The sequence below is a fragment of the Pholcus phalangioides genome, unplaced genomic scaffold (genome assembly GCF_987345545.1).
Source record: "Pholcus phalangioides strain wild (caught in Gottingen) unplaced genomic scaffold, Ppha-v1.0 ptg000039l_1, whole genome shotgun sequence".
Lineage (NCBI taxonomy): Eukaryota > Metazoa > Arthropoda > Arachnida > Araneae > Pholcidae > Pholcus > Pholcus phalangioides.
In genome coordinates, this window is record NW_028301625.1 from 11,657,376 (window position 1) to 11,684,808 (window position 27,433).

Below are 27,433 nucleotides of genomic sequence, written 5' to 3' on the forward strand. Positions count from 1 at the left end.
GAAGTGTTGTTGCAAGGTCGGCCACGCGCCACTACAGCAACTGATGACCGGTATGTACGGTTAACAGCCCGTCGAAACAGAACAGAGAATGCTACGCAGCTGCAAAGACGGTTGCTCTTGGCAACAGGACGAAGGGTGTCCAGCCAAACAGTACGTAATTGGCTTCATGAGGGAGGGCTCTATGCACGTAGGCCAATGGTCTGCATTCCGTTGACCCCACGCGGCCCGAAGAAGATGGGCTGCTGAACATCGAGATTGGGAGCAACATGATTGGAGCCAAGTGCTGTTTACAGACGAGTCCCGATTCAGTCTGGAGTGTGACACTCGACGTGTTCTGGTATGGAGGGACAGGGCACTCGAAATAACCCCGCATTCGTTCGTGAAAGGTCACAATACAGACGAGCTGGTTGGATGGTATGGGGTGGAATCAGCATAAGCGGACGTACGGACCTGCATATCATTCGGAATGGCACTTTGACGGCCCGAAGGTATGCAGACGAGATACTGCGACCTCATGTTATCCCTTACGCTGGAGCCATTGGAGATTCCTTTGTTTTAAAGGATGATAATGCCCGACCGCATAGAGCTCGTCTGGTGCAGAACATGCTTGAAGCTGAAACAATACAGCGTATGGAATGGCCAGCGTTTGGGACATGCTCGGACGACGCATTGCTGCGCGACCAAGGCCGCCTGTTACTGTCCGAGACTTGCAGATAGCACTTCTTGAGGAGTGGAACAGTATTCCCCAAAGTCTGATCGATAACCTCATCGCATCCATGGCAAACAGGTGTGCAGCAGTCTTAGGTGTTCGAGGAGACCACACGCCCTATTAAAACTCATGCATCATGTCTAAACAGTACTTTTTTTATCGTTTACATATAACCAAATTGTTGCCCTAAATCATCTTTTCATGTTTTTTCCATATTTTCAAAGAATTAAATCTTTATTCCAAATTTTTTTACGTCTTTTTTCTGTATTGCGCATTGATACGCGTGTACTATCCATTGTATGCCAATACGTGGCTGTCTCGCACGGTTTTCTTCACTTTTTTGCTTGCTCCCCTACTTGTTTTGAGCAGTGTATTTAAAAGTATTTGAATCAATATTTTGATCAAATTTTTCTTCAAATTGATTCAACGAAAACTGATGATTTCAGCTTCAAATGGAGTTTGATGGGAGTAGGGCAAGAAAAAATTTATTGTCTCCACTGTGAACAGTAGTTTTTCATACTTATGTTTTGCAGTAAGATAAGCTTACTTGACCATCAAATAAGAAAATTCAGTCTGGTTTAGGGAAAGATCTGATTTAAGGGGTGTCGTAAAGATAGGTACAACTTTAAATGTACTTTATATGCCTCATAAATGCATAAGAAATGCTTTATATGCATCATAAATACATAAGAAATGCTTTATATGCCTCATAAATACATAATAAAAATGCTTTATATGCCTCATAAATACATAAGAAATGCTTTATATGCCTCATAAATACATAATAAAAATGTTTTATATGCCTCATAAATACATAAGAATGATTTATATGCCTCATAAATACTAAGAAATGCTCATACTTTTTCAAAATCTTGCTTAATTATGATTGTTTCTGAACGGTTATATCTCATCATTCTTCCTCCACCGCAGGTCACTTCCTCGGGAACAACACTGTATTAGATTACCTGGAAAGCCAAGGTTTTCAAATCGAGCATATACCAGTTGGAAGCAAACTACAGAAGTAAGTTCATATTTTAAAAAATCATCACTCCATTTTTTCTATTTTAATTTATCACTTTATCATAAATATTTCAAAACTTCCGACAAAATAATTTTTTCAATGAAATCGATTCACCCGGAAAATGTCGTTTGAAAATTGTTTTTCTCTCAAAAAATCAGGCGATAGAACTCTAATTTTTTTTTCTCCGTAATTAGGTATTTTGTATGATATTAATAAATATAAAGAATAAAGTTAGAGTCGGTGGTATTAGTCAATTTTATTATCATAAATATATTCCCAACAGCTTTTTTGAAATACCAAGATGTATTGTCTTCATTGTTTAGTTAGTACATATACGTGGTTTTCTCAATCTAAAAGGAGATATTTGAGTTTCGTAATGAAGTTCAGAGATATATGCGAGAAGATTTAGTGAAAACAAATTATTATGGGCAGCTTAGTTTGTTTACTCGGAACATTTTAGCATACAATCAGTTCTCGCAAGCCTTTGTTTCGTTGCATATTTAACAAGAAGCGCTGACACATGATGCACGACTCTAATTTGATCCGCAGATGAGCCCCGTCTGGCAACCATCCTAACGCCAAACAAAAGATAAAGAGCTTCCTCGAAATCAGGAGCTCAACACCGCAGAGTAATTGGTGGATAAAAATCGAATTCCTAAAGAGCACGAAAATTCGTTTTGCATACACTTAAATACAAAACAGATGTAGATGGTGGTGTAAAGCTAAATTAGATCCCTAACTATGTAATTTTTGGGAATATATATATATATATTGTAAACTCTAGAATTTTTCAAGTATTTAGGAGTTTCTTCGCCTCAAGTTTCTCCCTCTGGAAAATAAAATTGGAACATTCACGCTTATACACGTTCTTGTTAGTATTCGAAAAGATATAAGAACAAAACTTTTCTCTCCTTGATCTAGTTTTGCCGCTTGCGCAGAAATTTGCATAATAACGGAGAAATTCCTTCTGATACCATCTGCTTCTTGCATTACGTTAAAGAGAATGTTTCCCAGGCTGAGTCACATCATCGGTTCCTGGTCTTACATTTGACTGATCATTTGAATTGTTGGCTAATCACATTTCTCCGAGTTACAAATTCAATATCAGCCATATTTCGGGATATTCGAATGCGTGGTACCGAATTAATATTTATGACAAGGGTGATAATGTATCATGTTTATACCTCCTGGTTTCAGTCTAGCATTTGTTTTGACACACAGAATGGGAATACGGGATCGGATAGAAGAGGAAGCAACGGAACACACACACATATCCGCCCATTTACGGATACAAACTTGCCCTGCATGCCATTAATTCATTGTGATGCTAACTGGCAAAAACCATTAGAAAATATGTCTCATGAATTCAGAGAACACCACGTGCTAATGCGTAAAACTGTGTATAACTTGAATTGACAGCGCTAAATGTTTGATACTTAAACCACTTAAAAAATCATTAATTAATTTTCTTTAGTATCTGATAGAAAGAATTGGATATTTTTGTAGGTTTGAAAAATCTTTTTGCTGCCAATAATAGAGTAAGCGAAAAGTCGATGTCACATTTCAAAAATTAATAAAAAAATCAACCAAATGACATAGAGTGCGGTTTGCACTAAAATACTTAGCATGGCTTAGAGTTTTTTTATGAATTAAAAATTCAAAAATTCACCCGCAGATAGCGCTGTATCACGAAAAACTCGGCATAGCACTAAAAATACGACATAAACAGTGCATATTCCTTTGCCGATGGATTGGACGGGATAGAACCCTGTTATGGCCACCTCGGTCTCCAGATTTAGTGTTCCTCCTGATTTCTTCTAGGGGGGATACGTATATCAAAGAGAAAGTTTACTCCTGACGTGTAAAGAACATAAGGATCTGAAGATAAGAATCACGAAAGTGGTCGATTCTCAATCTGTTGTTAGCAAAAACGTGGGTTGAAATCGAAAATGGTTCAGATGTACCCCTCCCTGAGCTACAAAGGGTGCTCACATTAGAAATGCGGTACTTTTTATGTAAAGCAAATCGTAAAAAAACATTAATTATGAATTGAGTGTGTTATGTCGACTTTTTGTGATACTGTGCTATCTGTGAGTGAAATTTTGAATTATTTTTTTAATTTATCAAAAAAACCTCTACGCTATGATGAATATTTTAGTGCGAACCGCACTTTTTTGTAAAGTTTTTGTTAAATTTTAAAATGTGTTATGGACTTGTATTATTGCATCTGTTCTATCTTGGCATTATTGTATGAACTATTGTGTATGACGAGGCGTCCAATATCTAGAAAGGAAGTACGACAGTAATACGAATATTCTCTCATCATGGTACATTTACTCTAATGGCTGAACCCTCCCGTCATCACCGAAATTCTGCTGTTTTGATGGATAATCGTCTGTTTCCACAATTCTCAAACTAATCCTCCAACCTGAATAGTTTCTCCTATTTCAATTGGATTTCGGTATCTTCCACGCGAGTGGAAATAATGTCTCTCACGTGTCTTTCAAAATGTATTAGTTTCATTTCCTATAGTGTATAATCATCTATGTCATGTCGAAAATCCTTGACGGAATTGTTTTTTCGAAATGATACCCAAAGCACACTCATATACAGTATTATCGAAAATAATAGTGCTGGAATTTCGGTAAATAGTAATCGGGTATATGAGGACACTCATTATCTACCTTCCGTTAGAAGAAGTAGTACAGTGTGATTCGTAAAGAAGTATACATACATTTTCCAGATGCTGTAAAAAAGTAAAAGTTGAAGACACGAACCACAACTGCGATCCATTAGGTAAATGTACTCATAAAGTTTGTGTCTCGCTACTGATGGAAGTGGCGTAGGTGATAGGACGCGTGCCACGTGAATAGTCGATCGAAATGGCAGCATACATATAGGAGAAGGCATTTTGTGTCCTTTTTTCACGAGAAAACTGTCACGCTTTGTCGTGGCTCTTTTCTGGATATGTTAAGTTTTTGATTGATGCCACAGTTACAGAAAGATAGTGCAATTTTACAGATCAACACTTACAGATTCTGCTCTGCTCAAAATGAAGAACGCAAAACTCTTTCTCCACCGCAGACGCTGCCATTTTCATTGACTAGTTTTGCATTCTTGATTTGAGCAAAGTGAAATCTGTAACTATTGTGATGTGTGTGTGAATTTTCAATGTTTTCTTGCAACTGTGGCATGAATCAGACTAGACATATCGAGAAAAAAAAGCCTCATGTCGCAGTTTTCTCTAGAAAAAGCAAAATGTCTTCTGCACTGCAGATGCTGCCATTTCGACTGACTATTCACGTGACGCACACGCTGTCGCCTACGTCACAACCCTCAACAACGGGAAGCAAACTTTACGAGTACATCTAGGGTGCGGTAGCCCAGGTCAATAAGATACTCGCCAAAAGTACCATAGGATGTTTAGAGGTGTCGCGAGTTCTATACCCTGTTCGTCCTTGTCAAAAACTTTCCTGACACCGGGGTACAACAGAAACGGCAGTCCCACATCGAGAGGTTAGCGCACCAACCTCTAGGTGAGAATTAAAAAAAACTGCCGTTCGGAATCAGCAATAAATTGTAGGTCCCGGTCTAATTAGTCCTCGTGTGCAAAAAATGACCTTGGTCCAAAATGACCTTGCAAAAATGATCAAATGAGTACACCTACTTAAAGTCTGGCCACGCTACCCGATGCCAAGTCACGGCAAAATCAGTCAAAATCACTTCAGCCTCACCTGAAAAACAGATTTTTGAGCGGCTCGGCGTAGTGTAGTGTTGCGAGTGTGGAACCGGCTTAACGGATCACAATTCCGGTCTGTGTCTTCAACTATTACTGTTTTACAGCACCCGGAAACTGTTTAACTTCTTCATGAATCTCCCTGTACTTACAGTCAAGGTTTTAAATTCAAAAATCACATAACGTCTTTTAGATGGATGGCTCGCAGAACTACGGCACCCTTGGGCTGTTCAAATGATGAATTACACCTCATACGCATAGATATATATTAGAAAGAATACAATGTCGACTAAATTCTTAAACCGTGAAATCTCTTATCTCAACGTCACTTGACACGCGACTCGGAACATTTCAATACGATCATTCATATTTCCACGTGAACTACTCATTAAAAATGTTCAAGCAGTTGAGGTTAAATGCTACTCAATCTTCCGAAAACAATCTTTCCAAACATATCCAAAGGAAATTCATCTCTCGTAAATACGCGTCTCATCTCTCTCTATACGTATACTCTCTCTCTCCCAAAAGGCTCTTATGCACGATTTCCCATCTGAAACGACATGCTTCTGCTCTTGAGCCCCTGTGGGTTGTTTCGGTTCGAAATTTTCCGAAACACATTCGTTGAATAATTATCCATCTAGGCAGGTGTTACTAATTGAGTATCTCGGCCAAAATATTCTAATGCCAATAAATCATTCGCTTCCGAATTAGTTCGACATTTCGAGGACAGGAATTTCTACCAACGCGCAATTCCAAATCTGTCACTTTAGGGGGTTATTCACCTCCAGTATCCCTTCTCCTAGCGATCTTAATAGATAAATCTATTAATTACACAATAATAGCTATCGTGTTTGCTTCAGCCAGTTATTATCACCACTAAGGCTATTTTAGGTGAATAATTAATAGAAAATGAATCAAGTTTGAGATATCATTTTTCAGTTCCACTCGGCAGCAAAACTATATGTCTCCACTATAATTATTACAACTTCCGTACATTATACATTTGATTACTCAGCAGTTTCTGTGAGACAGTGATCAAAACCCTTAATGAAATGTTTATGTTCTTTACCAAAACATTATTCATGGTATCCGTACAATCGAATTGCGTCGCTGTATAAAACCCACGGCCTGGAAAACTATCTAGTAATTGTTATTTCAGTGAGTCAAACATCGTGTGAATATATATACAGGGTGTCCTGTAAGTGCTAGCACGGCCTTTACCGCATCAACCGTCCGTCGTTGAGGTATGATTCAAATTTGAGAAATGCTCAACAGGCGTTCAAAAATTACCCTGTACTAGTTTTCAGAGTGAAAATGCAGTGTGAAACAAAATAAAAAAATCTAAATTTTTATACGGTCCCCCTGTGTTCTAATTTCTTATTAGAAAGTTGTTGCCCTGTTTCTCCTGATGCCAACAAAAAAAATTCTATGTTTCTAAGTGCAATATTTACAGAGATATTCCAATTCGAAAAATGGAGGAAATTTGGGGAAGAACAGCGCTAAAATCGGCAAAAGCGTTTTACCCGCATTTAATGCTGTTTTTTTGCCAATTCCTTCCGTTACATTTACATTATTTATAACAAGTGGTCTGTTTGTTGAAAAAATACACCCAAAAAGTCACTGATCCGAAATCACGATCTAAATAATTACCAACTTATCTTAGCAATTTGTACAGTTGGCTTTCCTTGTCTTCTGTGATAATGTATTCTATCAACTGTGTAGGTGATTAATATTAATGTGGCCAACAGCTGATATTCAGAATAATGGTCTTGGGCATTTTATACGGCACAAGACTATTATTCTAAATATTAGCTAGTAGTCTCGTGCAGTCCGTACAGCAGCTAAACAATTCGAGTGTTTGCATTTATTTCACAATAAAATGCTAGAGAAGGATGCCCTAATCGTCTAAGGCAAATCAGTCTACGTTTGTGTGGTGTTTTGATAACACCACACAAATAGAAATCGTTTCCACCAAAGAAACTTATTCGACCTTGAGTCCAGTGACCATTCATATGCTTTGAATCCCTATACACAACAAGCACCGCTACACTGACATTTTAGACAAAAATCTGATAGCACTCTAATCCATTTGGATATTTCCATTTCATTTCACACCATACACGCCAGGTAGAAGGGTTGGACGGTTTCGGGTGCCTCATTATGCATGCATAAAATACATATATGTGTTACATATATAACAATAAAACACATTTAATAAAATTACAAATATACAGATACAGGCCAAAAAAAGAAAAGAATTGAGCTGTCACACGACGCTTGGCCATTTTGGCCCAGCTCTCAGACAGCGCCGCCACGTAAACAGAAGCTTTGTTCGGCGTGGTTGTATGCCAAGGTTTCTACAATATATGCCATTGTATGCCTCATTGGCTCAGTGTTCGCGCTGCACAGCTTATTCCGTCGCTCGAGAAAGTTCACTTATTTGTTCACATCACTTTATCATCGCCAGAGGCGTTTTGTTTCCGTTTTTCACCAAGTCTTTTGAGTTCCATCCGTAGTAGGTCTTGTCTCAATAGTGCCGACCAGCCTCAGCATTCGGTTAAGCTTTTCAGCCATGCCTCGACGTTGGCGACCCGCCCAGATGCCGGCTCCCAGTTGAGCACCCAGCGCTCGGTTGAGCGTCTGCCACCATATTTCGGAGTTGCCGATCGGCCCAGGTACCGGCCAAAGAGACTTTGTGTTCCGGGTTCCCAGTTGAAATCCATTTGGACAGTGGATTGCACAACTGTACTGATTGCGCAGATACTAGGCACAAAGGTAAGTATACAAAGGTACCTTGAAATGTATCTTTGCTGAATGGCTCTAATTTTGCATCATGTCCTCACGAAGTCCGCTGGCGCCACATCCTTCATTTCATCAGCTACAAGCTGTTGATCACTAAAGTAGGAGGTAGTCACAATAACGTCACAATAATATGACTCAATTGTGTAGATACAGTATGATATGTAAGTATGACTTCCATTCATTTTAGTGCATTTTTCGAAGATCGTTATCTTAGACCGAATCAATATGTAAATGTAGTAAAATTCCAAGTTTAAATGCAAACTCTAAAACACAAGACGAGAGTTTATGCAAAAATTCTTAAGCCTCACGTTCTAAAACTTCCTTCCGTTGGGAACTAAAAGGCTTGCCGTTACCAAGCACTTACAATTTTACGGGTGGCTGCTGCTGTTCTGTGGTGCTGCTGTTCTGTGGCACGTTCGACGCAGCTAATCTAATACAAGAGCATTTCGCTAGATAGAAGTTGTAAGTAGAACCCTTTCCCGAAGCTCATACGAAATAGTCTGTTTCGAGTAGATGTGTCAACATTGGCGAAAAGTCATCTGTAATTTACATCCTACACGACTTATCTTTTAACGGCCAGCTGTTTTCCGAAAATACACGGCATCTCTTAGAGAAGTTATTCCTATGAGACGGATTGCAGATGTCGTAAAGAGTTGTACAAAGTGAACAAGAAATGGTAGGTATTTGTTTTTCATTCCGGAAAATACGGTTACTTCAATTGAATGACAAATGACGTAATAATGTAGGTATTCAGTTACAGCATCCTTTTTCTTCTCAGAACACAATATTTTCATTCTATTTAATGGGGTTCGGTATGATCAAATATAAAAGTATATCAAAAATAAAACTTTGAAATATATTTGTAGGTATGGGGCAGAAAAATGCATACTTTTTTTCACCCAGGGCCGGTGCCATTCATGAGGTGACGGGACGGCAGCCTATGGCGGCATTTTTATTTATTTTATTTTCATTTTTTTTGTGTTAAATTTGTTACGACGGTATTACCACTCCCGCAGATTTTTACACATCGAAATCATTCCGAGGAGAAAGCGCGATGGGTAAATATAAGCACATATTTAACAATTTATAATAATAATAAATAATATACAGGGTGTTTCAAAAAGAATCACCCGATTTGAAATTCTTATATTACGGAAAATATTGAACACTTAAGATTAATTTTGTATTACATGGCTAATCATAAAGTTTTTTTACTAACCAAATTAAAGGTGCTCAATATGTCTACCTTGGGATGCACGGCATATGTCTATACGGTAGTCAAATTCGTCCCAAACTTTTGCGAGCATGTGTTTGCATCCACTGCGAGTGGATTTCTGTGGACTACGTGCGATACTGTCGGATGCGCTCCACATTTTTGTCTGACATGCGGGGACGGATTTCCCTTTACACAGTTATACAAACAACCCATGTCACGGAATTGTTTATACGATCGCCTAATGCTCTGAGCGGTAGGAAGTTCAACACCAGGGTATTGTCGACGAAAAGCACGATGAACAGTTGTTACGAACTCACACTTCGCGAAGCTTAGAACATAAAACGATTTCTGTGGTGCAGTCGCCATTTTGACAAACACTGAAGTGGCGGCCGAAGGAAGAGCGTTTGCGCTACCTGTCGGCAACTGTGTGGAACTCGAGATTTCCCTCTTTCTACCTATATATTATTCGATCAAAACGGATTAAAAGCTGAATAGTTATGATTTTTTTAAATCCGATTATTCTTTTTTGAAACACCCTATATTGTATTTTGCTTGTTTTGACCCTCAACCTTTGTCAAGGACGTCGCTGCGAGCTGTTGACATTGATGATTGCATGTTTATTGCTTTGAAGTGGTTCTATTTTTAGACTATTCTGGGGAGCCACGGGTGCCAAAAGTTTGAGAATCACTGCAATAAATCATCAGCGTGACCGTCCTCCTAGGGGGTTGCAACCTACACATTGGGATCCATAGTATCAGGGTAATAGAGGTGAAGAAAGAAAGTTCTTTTCTTAATTCTGGATTTTCATTAATTATAAAAATTAATTTATTTCATTAGTTCTCAAAATGTTTTTATTTTTTCATTAGTTCTCAAAATATTTTTTCACCAAGTTCTGATTACCATCAGTTCTGGAATCATTTCTTCCATCATGTCGTGATTCCCATCAATTCTGGAATTATTTCTTACATCAAGTCCTAATTCTCATTACTGTCTTCGGTTCTGAATATATTCATCAGTCCAAAATTTTTTATTCGGTTTGGAATATTCGTCATTTTAAAATTTTCTTCAGTTCCGAATTTTTCATCAATTTGGAATTTTCATTCATTTTTATGTTAGTTGACATTTAATTTAGTGTCTCTATTATTTTTGTACCGGGCCACGCTTCAGGTAAGTCGTCGTTGTTATGTAGTTATCAAATCAAACAGATTCATTTTTTTGAATTATATTTCTATATCACGGATAATGATAACAAGTTCCCAAAGAAATAAAAAATACATAATTTAGAAAATCCTTGTAGATCCTTTAGAAAATCCCATATTGGAAAAGAATAAATCTAACACACGATCATTGATAACGTCTGTGAGTTCCAGCCGCATATTTCAAGTTAATAACGGCTCCGATGATTCCTTTTAACAGATGTGGAATATTCTGCGGGAGAGATATCATACCATGATAAGAAATGAAATAATTTTTGAATAGCGTGGATCTTTTTCCAGAAATTCGGCTTTTTTTTTTTTCTTTTTTTTTTATTTCGTTTTCTAGCATTCGGAAAAGATCAATAATAGCCAAAGCTGAAAAGAAGATAACGACTCGTGCTTATGCATCATGTATAAAGAAACCAGAGAAAAAAAAATATATACAGTATATTACGTCATAGACTTATCGTAAAAAAGCACACGGGATAAAAACTGATAGCACTAGCGGGAAAATATATATAAAAGTTTTTTTAAAAAAAAGTCACAAAAAAGTATAAAATACGGAAAAATATGCGCAATATCTGAGCAAAAATAGAAACATGAAATATACCAAACAGACCTCATAAATATGATAAAACGATTTAACTTTCGCTTAAAAAAACATAAATAAAAAACCTTTAAAGTATTCACTGATGGTAAATCCATACTAAGTGGCACTCGGAAAATTGGAAATTTTCTGCGAAAACTATAACTGCTTTCGAAATAAAGTTTTTTTAAATGAGACCTCTCTCATCAGTAAACGTGTTGAAATTACGCATTTGAGACATTCATTTTTTATGTGCTATTTTTATTTTATTTATTTATTTTTTTATATATACCTACATCAAACAAAGACATATTTGATGAACTAAAAAGAAATGTCAAAAGTTTCTATTTTAGTTCCTGAATTATTTTTTTTATTACTGCGTGGTATGGTTTTCGAATAGGTTTCTATAGCCATCCATCAAATTCGTTATTGCTTAGGTTATTTGTAATTAAGCATTTTCATTTTGTCACTTCATGTATTTCATCATTCTTGTTATTAAATTCTGTGATTTTTTTCACGTGAATACCTTGGCTTTATTGCGTTCAATCAATTGTTGCGTTCAGCACTCGGAAAATCAAAAATTTACTGCGAAACTATAACTGCTTTTTCGAAATAAGGGTTATTTAAATGAGGCTCCCATCAGTAAACGTTGAAAGTACGCGTATGAGATAATTATTGTATGCACTCTATATAATTCATTCAATTTTTTTTGGATATGCCTATACCAAACAAAGAGATAGATATTTTATATAATCAGGAAAATATCTCTTAGAATTTTTTATTTTGGTTTCGGAATTATTTTTCATTATCACGGTATAGTTTTTACAGCCATCGTCAAATTTATTATTTCCTGGGTTATTTATAATCAAGTATCACCATTTTCTCACCTCATGTATTTCTTCATTCTAGTGATTAACACATTTGTACCGACTGTACTCATTTTTGTACAGCGAGAATTTGGCTTTGGATAATATTTTAGCCTGGTAGCTAGATGTATATTTTAGCACGTGTAGATGACAGTCCTACTCAGAGATTGACATCGAAAAAATTCTCGAGAAGCCATTTTTCTGGTTTAGAAATGAACTCTCTCTTGAAAAGTTGGTGTATTTTATTATCTCGTGGTACTTTTGTTTTTTCCATCTTATATTATCGACCTTATATTGCTATTTCCATGCAAGCGATTCTTTAATAATTGATTATTTAGGTTACAGTGTTTAATAGGAATAACTAACACGATTCAGTTTCATTTCACTTCAAATTTTTTTTCAAATACGTTGTCATATTTTGCTGTCCTCAATTAAGGACACTTGTCGTCCAATGTTACACTTCCTTTTTGATGTATTGAAAAAAATCTCTTGGAATATTCTTAATTGGCGCAATTTCAACAAAATATCCCAATATCGAAATGGGATTCAAAGCGCGTGAAGGTGCGGGCATAAACGGGTTAAATTCCATGATCTTTCTACGAAAGACCTGGACTTTATTGCGTTCAACACTTGTTAAATTGAAGATTTTCTGGTAAATTATAAAATGCTTTTAAAATAAGAGTTATTTAAACATGGCTCTCATCAGTAAACATGTTGAAATACGCTATATGAGATACTTATTTTATGTACCGTTTTAGTTTTTTTTTCTTTTTGCTTGTTTAGATATATAACACATTCGGGTGATATGGAATACCACTTTTATTTTTTTCGATTATTCCGATTTGAAACATGGTAGAAAAACCTGACACCTGCATTTATATAAAATTTGGTTTCTTGTCTTTTCATTGACAAGTGTATCGTATTTAAAAATAAATATTGTACCTAAAAAAAGCTTTTAAAAAATCATTTGCATGAGGGAATATGGAACAGTGGGTTCAAAATAAAGAAAACTAATTCAAATTGATCAAAAACAAGATTTAATGAGTCTATGAAAATGAAAAATAAAAATTCTATCGTTTGTTTTTGTATATGATTATGCTGTGGTGTCATAGTCTATTTACAAGAGTCACAAATGCAATCTTCTTATTCTGCCTCAAAAGTGTCAAGGTGTACCTACGAGAACGGGATGCACATTATTTCTATATAGATATTTCCTCGTGTTATTTTACTAAACTTTCCATCTTGAAGAGATAGTCTAGCCCAACTCATAATTATCACCCGACACACCATCTGTGAAAAATAGCGTTCCATGTAGCCGGAGACAATGGCTAGTTAAAAATGAGCACAGCACAATATAATTGAACACTTGTGATGTACATTTGGGCTTAGTTTCAAATTATTGAGCACATTTTCAATAATTAATAAACACTTTTGTGAAATTTTTCTTAAGTAAATTTCTAGAAGTGGAAAAACAAATATTCTCGCATAGCAGCCGTGATGATGGTGACAACCGAGCGACACTGACTCTGTAGCACCATGGGGTCATTTTGAAATTGTTTATCACCAAAGCTGCATTAAGAGTTTCAAGCGATTTTGTTTATCACTGTTCCACTTGGAGGTCATACCTGAAGGCAGAGAAAACCTAGTATACCATATTACCCGAATGAATACACTATACCTGTATCAAACAAAGAGATATTTGATAAACTCAAAAAATTGTCTTGAAGTTTTCATTTTGGTTTCGGAATTATTTTTTCATTTTCACAATATGGTTTTTGATAAGTTTGTACAGCCATAACCATATTTATCATTTCTCGGGTTATTTGTAATTAATCATCACCATTTTTTCACTTCAAGGATTTCGTCATTCTAGGGATTAAATTTTGTGATTTTTTTCACGTGAAGACCTGGGCTTTATTCCGTTCAGCACATGGGAAACTGGAAATTTTCTGTTAAGCTATAATTGCTTTTAAAATAAGATTTTTAAAAATGAGGTTTCCATTTTAACTTATTAAAATTACGTTATATGACATTTATTTTATTTATATATCATATATATTATAAATATTATTTATAAATGTATATCATATATATCATACCATTTAATTTTATTCATTCATTTTTTTTTTCGATATACCTACGTCAATCTAAGAAATATTTGATAAACTCAAAAAGTTGTCTCTTGAAATTTTTATTTTGTTTCAGGGAATTATTTTTTAACTATCACGGTATGGTTTTTGAATGGGTTTTTACAGCCCCATCATCAAATTCATTGCATTTTACATCTTGGGTTATTTATAAACCAGCATCACTATTTTGTCACCATTCTAATGATTCAATTCTGTGATATTTCCACACGATGACATCTGGACTACATTGCGTCAACCCTATTTATGCGTAGCTTTGCATCTATGCAAAGGGCCCTTTAGATGTTCATTACTGCAACCAGTTTGAAAATAAAAATTCAGAATCAACTTTCCACATAAGCTGAGGTCTTTTTCTTTCCATTTGATGTCTCGAATTTGCTGGTAGGTGTCCCAAGTAACGCAACGATTTCGCTCATTTGTTAAAGTGGGGTTTTTTTTGTGCATTTCTTTTTTTTTTTTTACCTTCAAGTTTGCAACCCCAATTTTTTTTTTTACTATAGCATAGCTGCCAACTTTTGAAAATGAAAATTCGGGAGATTTTCGCGCACACCCGCATTTTATGCTAAAACCACTCCCTAATAAATACAATAGGGATTTTTCCAATTAAAATAGGGATTTTCCAAACATAAAAGTTGAGGCGTAGGGAATAAAATCCCTACTCAAAAACTGAAGTTAAATTAAAATAGGGATTTTACACACATGGAAGTTAAACCCTTGGGAATAAAATTCCTACGCAAAAAACAAGTGAAATTGGAGGCCAAAACTTCAATGATGTAAAAATAAATATTGTGTTCAATCAGAAACGCTGTGAACAAACATTCTCCGCGAATGACCCCAAAATCATCGGAAGATGAAGGAAAACACCGTCAATTTTTGAAGAACACTGACTTTTTGTGACACTTGATGTTTTTTTTCATTTCACGAGTGATGATGGCAGTCTTTCCATGACCGATGTTTATGTCCGTAACACAACTTGTACAAAAAGGAAAAGTCAGCCCTCTTCTGGAACGTTTGATGAAAGGAAATTCATCAGAATAAGTATCTTTAAAATTGATTAAATATGTTTTTGCTTATCATTATTCATGCTTTGTTATATCGCACGTACGTAACTTCAACAAAAGAAATTTTGACCACATGTGCATCACCATAATCTTCAATTATTATCCAGGACTATTGGCTGCTAAGCCATTTCCCTGCACGATAAGACAAACAACTTTCTTGTTACCATCAGAGGGTTTGTAAAACTTCCTTAAAAAGGGAATTTCCCCATTTACGACGTGTGACGTCATTTCGAAAGGGGAAAAAAAGAGGCTTCATGCCCCACAAGAAATTCCTTAGGGATTGTTTTCATAAGCGGGGATTTTTTTAATGAAGTAGGGAATTTTTAGGGACAATTAGGGATTTTTGTGATTTTCGTAAAAATTCGGGAGATTTAAGAACATTTCGGGAGATCGAGCGATGAAGATAAAATTCGGGAGATTCCCGAAAAATTCGGGAGACTTGGCAGCTATGCTATAGTTAAAATCACAAAGAAGGTAGTAATATATTTGGAATGTAATATTGCTTCAATACATTTATTGTATGAGTGAGTTTTGAGGCTCTATACGGCCTCTTTAAGGCCTTGTATAAGCAGTACAAATCAAGATACATGATTTTTCAGGCTTTCTATATACCTGTCATTAACTATGAAAAAAAAATTATCAACTCGAAAAAGATTCATCATTTAAGGGTTAAATCAATCGTTTGTAATAATACAAATTCAAGAGCAACGATAAAAATAAAAAAAAGTAGAACAACTTAATACTATATTGCTACAAAAAAAAAAATTATTCCCTCAACACACACACACATCAGAAAATTTTCCAATGCCAAAAATGTTTTGTAGTTTACCCCCGGCGAATGTTTTTATTCCCGTTAATAGAAAATAAATGGTTTAAAATTTGAATCTTTCTTCATTATTTACAAAAATATGAAGTTACCGTGAGTTTATTCTCTATAGATATTTTTTACAAGTGTTCTGTTTCTTTAACAGTCGGTAAACTTCTCGAAAAGTTTTCTTAGGTTCTTCTTTTATATCTATATAAGTATGGTGAGAGAAACTCTTCTCTTTGTTGATACGTTGGCCCTTGTTGTCTTTGGAACACATACAACACCATATATAAAACAAACTTGTGTTTTTTTCCAAAAAAAACAAAACTTGTTCGATATTTATCCTCTAGCATTAATCCGTAAAAATCTCTTGGACAAAAGTTCTTATTTCTTTTTTCTACCTTAGAAAATTGAGACTAGTTCATCTTATATATATATAGTTTTTTTTACTCTTCACTAGACTAGGTCTTTCTTCCATGTACGGAATATCGGCTTTCGTGTGGCTCAATTTTTACGCGTAGTTTAAAGAAAATTTACTTTTCAATTTTTTTTGGTCCCTTTACTTATTATTTTTATATATAAACTATAATATATATTTATTTTTTCAGCCCATTGCTTTAGGTTATTGGAAGGAAGTAAAACTTAAAATATCGAACAAAAACAATTTTTTCTATCTTTAGATAAATTACCCATAATAGAACATGTTGACTTAAGTTTTTTGTTAAAGAAAAACATATTTAAGTTTTTCTCCAGAATAAATTGTTCGTAGTCAAAGGATTATTATTGGGTTTTTTTTTTTTGAATTTTGAATTTTTTTGAACCGTATAGCTTGAGTTAAGTAATGAGTTACAATTTTTATACGATGTTTTGATATGAATTGGGGTTTTTATCGATAATTAGAAGTGTATACTCATCGTAAACTGATTCCGGGTTAAAAAAAATGTGGTTTAGGAAAGAGGTTTTTCTTAACGTTTTGGTTGAGATTCTTGATAGTTACGAGATTGTTCCGCTGTACGCTTAATGGTTACGAGACTGTTCCACGCAATCCGGACAAAATAGTTGACTAATGTGGAATATTTTCATTGTAACCAATGAATTTTTTTTTACCTTTTAAAAACATGCAGCTCAACCCGGGGGCCAAATGTGGCCCACAAGCTCAAAGTTAATTTTGTAACAATGAACTAAGCAGCACATTCCTAGTGACCTGCAGCACATTTACAAATCACTTAATTGGACCACGGCACATTTACAAATCACTTAACTGAACCACGGCACATTTACAAATCACTTAATTGAACCACGGCACATTCCCAGACCACTTAAGGGATCCACAACAAATTTATAAATCAATTAAGTGGCCTGTTCTAGATCACTTAAGCGGCTCGCGGTACATTCTTACCCCACTTAAATGACCCACGGCACATTTCCATATCATTTAAATGACCCGCAGCACATTTTAAGATCACTTAACTGACCTGCGACGTATTCCCAGACCAGTTGAGTGACTCTAAAGCCATTCCCAGATCACTTAAGTGACCCGCAACATATTCCCAATTGGCCCGGGGCACATTTACAGATCACTTATGTAACACGCGACACGTTTTCAAACCATCAAAGTGGTCCGCGCTCTTCGAAAGGTTGAGCACCCTTGCCTTAAAAAGCTCTTACGAAATTGATTCCGCGGAATACCAGTTGGAAACCTATGGTCTAGAGCAGCGGTTCTACACCGTTGCTCCGCGGAGCTCTTGGAGCTCCATGTTCCCTTCCCAGGGGCTTGCGGGACGATGAGAACGAAAAATTTCTGAAGAAGGGGACGAAAGAAAAAAAATTGGGAAACTCTTTGGTCAAGTGGAAATTTTTTTTTGAAACGTTTCGTTCACATCTGCGTTAGACATCTTCAGTGGCGACAGCGACAAACGGAGGCGGGGTTACCTGACGTCGTTCAAGGGCATACACAGAGGAGGGGGCGCGCAGGGGCCTCAATTGTCTTAAGCCTTCAAGTTCCGGTATGGAAATATAGTAGATTGGATCATCCGGCCTGTGTGCTCGAAGATAACGTGGACCGAAGCTGGAGTAGATGTGTCAGGCTGGGAACAAATCAAAGTAGAGTTGATTGAACCAACTGCAAAATATAGTAGTTGCTTCGACCAATCACAAAAGTTGCATCGACCAATAACGAAAAAGTTATTTCAACTAATCACGAAAGATTCGATTGGACTAATCAAAAAAGTTGCGTGGCATACACTGGGGAGAAGGTGGTGTATAGTGAATTGTTTATTCAAGAATTATTGGGAGAGAATCACACACAGCCTTCTCTGAAATTTTATTAAGGGCCTCACACAATTGCTCCAAGTCCTCAAGTTGCGGTGTCTATGGAATATATAGTAGATAGATCTGGAATATGCCCAAAGTTGCTAAATTTCATCTACATCTGGTTCGTATCGGGCTCAGGACAAATCATAGCAGACTTTGCGATTGGTTCAATCAACTCGATTGAACCAATTACAAAGTAGTTGCTTGGACCAAATCATAAAAGAATTGCTTGTACCAATCACAAAAGAATTGCTTGGACTAATCATGAAATAGCTGCTTGGACCAGTTGAGTGACTGTTTTCAATTTAAGGTAGCGAACAGCTGAAAGCCAAACTCAATACACTCGAAGCGTTTCTTCCTTTTTTTTTGAAATTATATTGTTTGTGGTTCGAAAGTTTTTCGATGGACTCGATGCTCACAAACGAATTTTCAAGTACCAACTAAATTTCTAGAATCTCTTTATCTTGACGCCAGTCGTGAAAGCCTACATTTTTCTTCACCCTCATCATTATTATTCGACAATGAATTTTATTTACTATCCTAATATGAGAATTTTATTTATATGGACAGTGTTTCTTTGTGTTCTTTATATAATGCGTGTCCTTGTGTTCGTTCTTCATTGTGTATAAATCGATGAGTTTTGCTTAATGGTGAATCTTCTTTTGAGCTTTCTCTCTCCAGAGATAACTGAACTGGATCATTTTAGAACCACTCGATTTTCGATAGTACTCATGATTTTCTTCTAGACGTTCGAGAAAGAAAACATCTTTTCGTCTCCTTTCAACAATCTCTGTAAATGAAATCTTTGTGTAGACCGATCTGAAGATGTCGGCAGCCGAGTTTTTGATGGGATTCCATTGTAGCACTCAAAGAATTGAGTTCTCAGGAAACATCAAGGACTGATTCACGATGGTTTTGTCCGCATTTCAGTCTGTATTTTCTCTTCTGCCGTTTTATATTGCATCAAGTGCAATCTTTCACTAATGGAAGCAAAATAACAAAGAAATGTTACGAATTATATTTTCAAGAAAAATTACTTTCAGGAAATTTCTTTCAGTTGTGAGCATAAATGTTTTGATCCATTCGAATTCCATTTCGAGTCTAACGGTCACGTTAACCTATCCTAAATTCTCAAAAGTACATAATATGAACTCTTTTTTTGAAGATAACTTGCGGAATATATCTCAGAAATTTTTGAAAAATTCAATAAAGACCATTATAAAACAATTTGGGATATTTTTCCCCGTAGATTTCAGCGCGCATTAAGTTTTTCAGATACCATTTCCCATGTCATGACATTCTAAATTTGCAACTGATACGATTTCAATGGGCACTCATAAACGAATAAAATGGAAAATACCGAAAATGGAATAAAACTGAGCGTATATTTTGTGGTTGTATAAGAATTTTAAAATAAAAATAAAGGGTTATGATTCCAATTAAATATTTAATGGAAAAAATCATGAATATCTCGTGTAAAAGTAAAATATAGGCTTATTATATAAATAATACGATCGTATCTGCTGGTTTGAATACTATAAAAAAATTATATATTTTAATATTTTTATGGATTTTTGTATCACAACAAATGAGTCACCCAGTTGCAAAATTCGTTAAGCGCCAACCAGAGTTTTTTACAGAAAGTGAAAAAGAGACTTTTGGAGAGTGTATTTTAACAACATAACATTAACATTTTAACAAGCGTCAGCTCAAAAAATACACTCTACAAAAGTTTCTTTTTCGCTTTCTGTAAAAAAATCTGGTTCGTGCTTTGCAGTTTTGCAACTGCACGACTCAAATATTTAGGTTTCCATATGGTAAATTGAAACACCTGTTACCAGAGTAATTTTTCATGTTTATATATAATCTATGAGTGTGTGCATTGAGCATTCAATGCCGCAAACATCACGTCAATATCATTCCGTGATTGCATTTTCAGCGCCTATCGTATTTGATCCAACGCAATTAATCGTCGAATAATCGCTTTACGTGCGTATTTGATATGTGAGAAGCACAAAGGGTTTAGCATTCGTGGTGAGATCAGATTATCATTTGTGTGTGTGTGTGTGCTATTACTCAAACAAGACAATGGTCACGTATTAGTAATTTGGATACAAATGAATTTTTAATTGTTTTTCACACGATTTCCACACGTGTTATATACTTGTTATATAGGTATTCATACTTAGAATAAGACAACCATAAGTATTCTTTATGGGCATTGTATAATATTTTATCATGTGTGTATATATTGTTTACAATTTTTGTTAATTGCATTTTTAATTGGGTTGCTATTTTTGAAATATATGGCATCCATATTTTTATGGGCATCTTTTTCTCAGCCACCTCGTTGGGCATTTTGCCTGTTGTGGCGTTGTATTTGTATTTGTATATACATATATATCTACGTATATTAATATAAAAAAATCATTTTATAATGATAAAACAATTTAATTTCTCAAGTTTTGCATTGTTTAGGATGTCTTTCCGAAGCATAACTTAGTGTTGGGGCTAAAGGGAAAAAATAATTAAAACTTGTTGAAAATTTTAATTACTGAAAAAGCTGCCAACTGAAAGAGAACCATCAAAATCAAAGTTTTCAATTTTCCATCACATTTTATACAAATAAAATTTTTATATCGAAGCGTGAAATTAATTTTTTAAGAGGTTGAACGCAAGTTACCTAAGCCACGAGAAGCAAACTGGTAATTTTCCGATCATTCGTGAATATAAGAAACTGTTTACATGTGAGTACATAAGTTTCTAATGAGCTCGATGTAAAGAATTCGATCGATATACAGTCCCAAGTACAAGTTGCAGACACTGAAAATCTGGTGCATTTTACACGTGTAATATGTATTTCTTTTTTTTTCTGTTATTTCATTTTCAAAAGTTTCTGGCATATATATGCATTCTTACTAAGTTCGATCAATTCCGTATATTTTCATTTTATGCATTTCTATTATAATATATTTAGTATATACTTTCTGATTGTGTTCGATATTTCTTCTTTGTCTTGTCAGAAGCTTTCCTGACACGGGGTACAACAGAAACGGCAACATGACCACGGAAAAATATTGCTACCGCAGGGAGTCCCACACCGAGGGGTTAGCGTACAAACCTCTCGGTGAGTATAATATAGGCTGCCGTTCGAAATCGGCAATAATTTGTAGGTCCCGGTCTAATTAGTCCTCGTGTGCTGAAAATAACCGTATTGCGACTAAAATGATCAAATGATTTCTTTGTCGTTTTAATTTTGGGCATTTAACCCTTTAATTGGTAAGCATTGAAATATCCAAAAGAGAAAATTTTTGAGGGATTACATTAGGCAAATGAGATACGAATGATTTCATAGCTATTACATGACAAAAAAAATTATTGTCAATATTTAAAACAATATGGGACGTCGCACTTCAGGGGAACACACTGTATTTACGTGATTTATATAGATTTGAATAGTACTTACTTTTCATTTATTGTTTGCCAACTTACTTTTCTATTATTGTTGAAGAAGGCACACTCAGCAATATCTCCCCTCCACACGTGGTATTTTCATGACGAAAATATAAAGTATTTCCTCTCAAAATTCAAGGGTTAAAAAATTATTTCTGCTTGGCTTGTCAAGAAATAGGGGACATGTATACCTTGGAGACATTCTGCTAATAGTTATAGAAACTTCATGAGCATCTCACACGTAAAAATCACATGTTTAGGAGTTGTTTAGAATTACCAATGCCGAAACGAGCTCAAAATATAAAATGTGTTTATTTGAAAAATATAAGAAAACCATGTTGCTTTTTTTGAGAGCAACATTGCAAAATAAAGGGTTAAGTAATTAATGACTTGTAAGCATGTAGGAGAGAGTATTTAAATCTCGGGGGGAAAAATCAATAATAAGGCTTCTTAAAATACAAAAAGTAGATTGAGTTGATCAGTTGTGTGCTGAACTCGTTCATCCATATCATACAGCTTGATTTCTCATTGCTAATGCCTCACAATTATCATCAACATTAATGAGATATAGATGGCCTTTTTCTCAGCCAGAGATATCAAGGAAACAATTATTTTCCGGATATTATGCTGAGGTGAGCTCGGAAAGAAAAGTCATCACGTCTCCGCCGGGACTCGAACCCAGGCCCTCTTGCATACCGGGCAAGCATGCTACCATCTACACCACTGGAGACACATGAATCTGCCTTCCTAATTTCACGCACTGTGTCGTGAGGCGCTGAAGTAGAGGCATTAGTAGCCTCTCTTAACTTCAGGAAATGGCCCCCGGGTGGGACGGTTTAGAGAGATATAGATGGCCTTTTTCTCAGCCAGAGATATCAAGGAAACAATTATTTTCCGGATATTATGCTGAGGTGAGCTCGGAAAGAAAAGTCATCACGTCTCCGCCGGGACTCGAACCCGAGCTCACCTCAGCATAATATCCGGAAAATAATTGTTTCCTTGATATCTCTGGCTGAGAAAAAGGCCATCTATATCTCTCTAAACCGTCTCACCCGGGGGCCATTTCCTGAAGTTAAGAGAGGCTACTAATGCCTCTACTTCAGCGCCTCACGACACAGTGCGTGAAATTAGGAAGGCAGATTCATGTGTCTCCAGTGGTGTAGATGGTAGCATGCTTGCCCGGTATGCAAGAGGGCCTGGGTTCGAGTCCCGGCGGAGACGTGATGACTTTTCTTTCCGAGCTCACCTCAGCATAATATCCGGAAAATAATTGTTTCCTTGATATCTCTGGCTGAGAAAAAGGCCATCTATATCTCTCTAAACCGTCTCACCCGGGGGCCATTTCCTGAAGTTAAGAGAGGCTACTAATGCCTCTACTTCAGCGCCTCACGACACAGTGCGTGAAATTAGGAAGGCAGATTCATGTGTCTCCAGTGGTGTAGATGGTAGCATGCTTGCCCGGTATGCAAGAGGGCCTGGGTTCGAGTCCCGGCGGAGACGTGATGACTTTTCTTTCCGAGCTCACCTCAGCATAATATCCGGAAAATAATTGTTTCCTTGATATCTCTGGCTGAGAAAAAGGCCATCTATATCTCTCTAAACCGTCTCACCCGGGGGCCATTTCCTGAAGTTAAGAGAGGCTACTAATGCCTCTACTTCAGCGCCTCACGACACAGTGCGTGAAATTAGGAAGGCAGATTCATGTGTCTCCAGTGGTGTAGATGGTAGCATGCTTGCCCGGTATGCAAGAGGGCCTGGGTTCGAGTCCCGGCGGAGACGTGATGACTTTTCTTTCCGAGCTCACCTCAGCATAATATCCGGAAAATAATTGTTTCCTTGATATCTCTGGCTGAGAAAAAGGCCATCTATATCTCTCTAAACCGTCCCACCCGGGGGCCATTTCCTGAAGTTAAGAGAGGCTACTAATGCCTCTACTTCAGCGCCTCACGACACAGTGCGTGAAATTAGGAAGGCAGATTCATGTGTCTCCAGTGGTGTAGATGGTAGCATGCTTGCCCGGTATGCAAGAGGGCCTGGGTTCGAGTCCCGGCGGAGACGTGATGACTTTTCTTTCCGAGCTCACCTCAGCATAATATCCGGAAAATAATTGTTTCCTTGATATCTCTGGCTGAGAAAAAGGCCATCTATATCTCTCTAAACCGTCCCACCCGGGGGCCATTTCCTGAAGTTAAGAGAGGCTACTAATGCCTCTACTTCAGCGCCTCACGACACAGTGCGTGAAATTAGGAAGGCAGATTCATGTGTCTCCAGTGGTGTAGATGGTAGCATGCTTGCCCGGTATGCAAGAGGGCCTGGGTTCGAGTCCCGGCGGAGACGTGATGACTTTTCTTTCCGAGCTCACCTCAGCATAATATCCGGAAAATAATTGTTTCCTTGATCAACATTAATGTTAATACAAGTTAAGACTTGCAAAATATATCCAAAAAAAAAAAAAAAAAACACTGCCGAACTACAAGAACTTCGATCAAACTTTTCCCTGATAAGTTTTCGTCACACAACTTGATTAGAGTTATCACAGCTTTTGGCCATTTGTGAGTCTCGGCGAGAAAGAAATTAACTTTTTAGTGATTATTCAAACTTGCTTAAGGACACGTCTCTGCTTGAATTACGTAAGTATAGACATATTATCGCAGTTTGTACATAAAAAGCTTTCTAAAATTAAGTGTGTATACATATATGGCAATGAAAATCAAGCAAAAACTGTTCATCATAAAAAACAAACATTTCAGCTCAGACAAAAATGTGTGTTGTTCAGATGCCATTTCATAGTTGAAAAATTTAAGCTGTTACTGAACTCGACTGAATGAAAAAGCACTTAAATATCACTCGACTCGAAACTCGTTCAAAGGATTTGACGCGGAAGGCAGCCAAATGACTTTCCTCTCTTTCTCTTTTCTCCGTACACACATCTAACGTTAATGCATGAAGAGCTCTAATTAATCCTATGTTGTTTAGTTGAGATCAAGGAAGCATTAAACTGGAGAGTGGCCAATTTCAGCATTAGATGGCAAAGCTTTCCCAAACTATTCTTAAGTGATCGAAACCTGTGATTTCCTTAGAATCGAGTGAAAACAAGCAATTCAATGCTTAAAACAATCAAACTGGAATCGCTATCAAAGACGGAAAGTTATTTATGGAATTAATCCGATTTCCCACTAGTTCACGGAATATTTGTCTTAGCCAACCATTACAGTAGTCTTTGTATCGATCTCGGATGAACATTCCGTCATGTGTAGCGTTGGTTAGTTTGTATCATATGTAGGTGAGCATTGTAGTCTATAGTTCCAGTCTGTGAAAATCGAGTAAACATTTTGCTTATAATTTTTACTGTCCGAGAAATGTTTGTCATTTATGATTTCACAGAAGTAAAAACTAGTCATGCTTCATTCCTGTTATAAAAACAATATGTATGCTGTTAAAGATTCATATTCTCAATTTTTATAAAAAACCAAAAAATTGTAAATTTAAAAGTATTCAACACTCAAACACAATGCACAATCAACACAACCCTATATTACATTTTAATCACACCCAAGGGATCACACGATCTGTCTAGGCTCTAGGGTTCATCGATTGAGGATACCCTGGGCAACAGACCATTGTTACATATATGTGTTATGTTAAAGGTAATAAATCGGTAATTATGAATAATTATATACATTTGAGAGAATGTAACCAATAGGCTTATTAGTTGGGTTTTTTTTTCAAGTTTTGTTAAAGATCTTTTATCAAACTTTTATACTGTAATCCCGGCTAACGATAGCGAGAAAAAAATTTGAAAGCAAGGGGGAAAAAACTTATTATCACCTTCAAAAATGCCAAGTAGTACGTTTGGTGTATGTTCGGTGAATTTGTAAAGGATTTATATAAGTAACATAATCAATTTATAAGTAACGTAATCAATTTATAAGTAACATAATCAATTTATAAGTAACGTAATCAATTTATAAGTAACGTAATCAATTTTTAAAGCGCTATAACTCTTTAATTATGGGTGAAATAAAAAATAACGCAAAACACTTTACTCTCCATATTAGTTTTTGACAAGCAACCGCGTGTCAAATGATTGGGCAGTCGATAGTATCCACCATGAATGAAAACTGTTTTTCGACTATGATTTTATTCGGTTTTACCACTTCACGTTGCTTTCCTTTCTGTCTATATATATAGTTTATCTCATTCTTTGTCTTATTTTTAACCAGGCAGGGTTTATTTGAATAAATAATGAAATTTTGTAAAGGTTAAGTTTTTAGATGTTGAATCTATAAACACTATTACAATCTTGTATCATGAATATTTTTTCAGATACATATTTCATAACTTTTTTGCAATGTATTTTTAGTTACATGAATATTAGATTCACAGTCACAAAATTTTTTGTCATTTATGATTTTACGAATGTAGATATTAGTCATGTTTCAATCATGTTTTTATAATAGGATTAAAAAAATGACTAATAAAATTTAATAAGGTTAAAGCTTCATATTTTCAATTTTTATGACTGAGGAAACAAATTTGCGTGATTTTGAAATTCTAAAATTCTCTCGCAAAATTAATGCAATGAAAACTTAAGAAAAACTAAAATGAATAGTTTTCCGCGATATATACAGGGTGCATAGGAAAGCTCCTTTACCCTGGAATAACTCTGAACCGTTCATCCTAGAAGCATACTTTCAATTATCCAAATAACGTATAGACCTCAGATTAAGGCCATTCATATTGGAAGGAGTTGTATATTCATTAAAATAAAAAAAATCAAATTTTTATTTGGTCAGTTAAAGAAATTCTATTTTTTACGTGCAATAATCACTGAGATATTTGAATTTGTAGTATGCAAGCATGTCAGTGACCAAAAAGTGACAAAGAGAGCGTGGGATCAGGTCAGTGAGAGATCGTAAGAGTGACTTAGCTTGAGCATGTGAATAACCAAGACTGCGCAAGTATGTGATCAACCAAAAGATTATCCTAGAGCAGTGGTTCTCAACCTTTGGAAGCCCATGGCCCGGATTCATTCATTTTTTTAAGCGGAGGGCCCGGGCTAACACACGACTAACGGAGAATGAATGGTGGAAAATGAAGCGGCCCGGCATGACTAATGTCAGGCCCGGTGGTTGAGAAACACTGACCTAGAGAGTACTCACCTAGATCATTGAGTGACCAAATAGTGACCTCGGGAGTTTATGAGCATGGGAATGACCAAAAGAGCGTGTAAGCATAGGAATGACCAAAAGAGTGTGTAAGCATAGGAATGTCCAAAAGAGTGTGGAAGCATAGGAATGACCCAAATAGTGACCTAGTAAGCAAGGAAATGCCCAAAAGATTGACCAAGAAAGTGTGCATGCATGTGAGTGACGAAAAGAGTAACTTGGAGACTTCGAGACAGAGTCATGCTTACAGGGGTTGGAGGGCTGAGCCATCACCTCCTAGAGATGGGCCTCCGCCCGCTGCTCGTGACGTCACGCAAGTAGTCGATGCCCACTCAGAATATTCAGAGAAAA

The 27,433-nt window shown here is 36.2% G+C and overlaps 1 protein-coding gene across 1 annotated transcript in view; it reads left to right on the forward strand.

Moving 5' to 3' along the window:
- LOC149065573 (metalloprotease TIKI2-like) overlaps window positions 1-27,433 on the forward strand; it is a 332,971-nt gene that overhangs the window by 288,156 nt on the left and 17,382 nt on the right. The window contains exon 5 of the mRNA XM_089253920.1: window positions 1,640-1,730. Within this exon, the coding sequence (XP_089110046.1) occupies window positions 1,640-1,730 (91 nt within the window). The remainder of the gene's footprint in view (window positions 1-1,639; window positions 1,731-27,433) is intronic.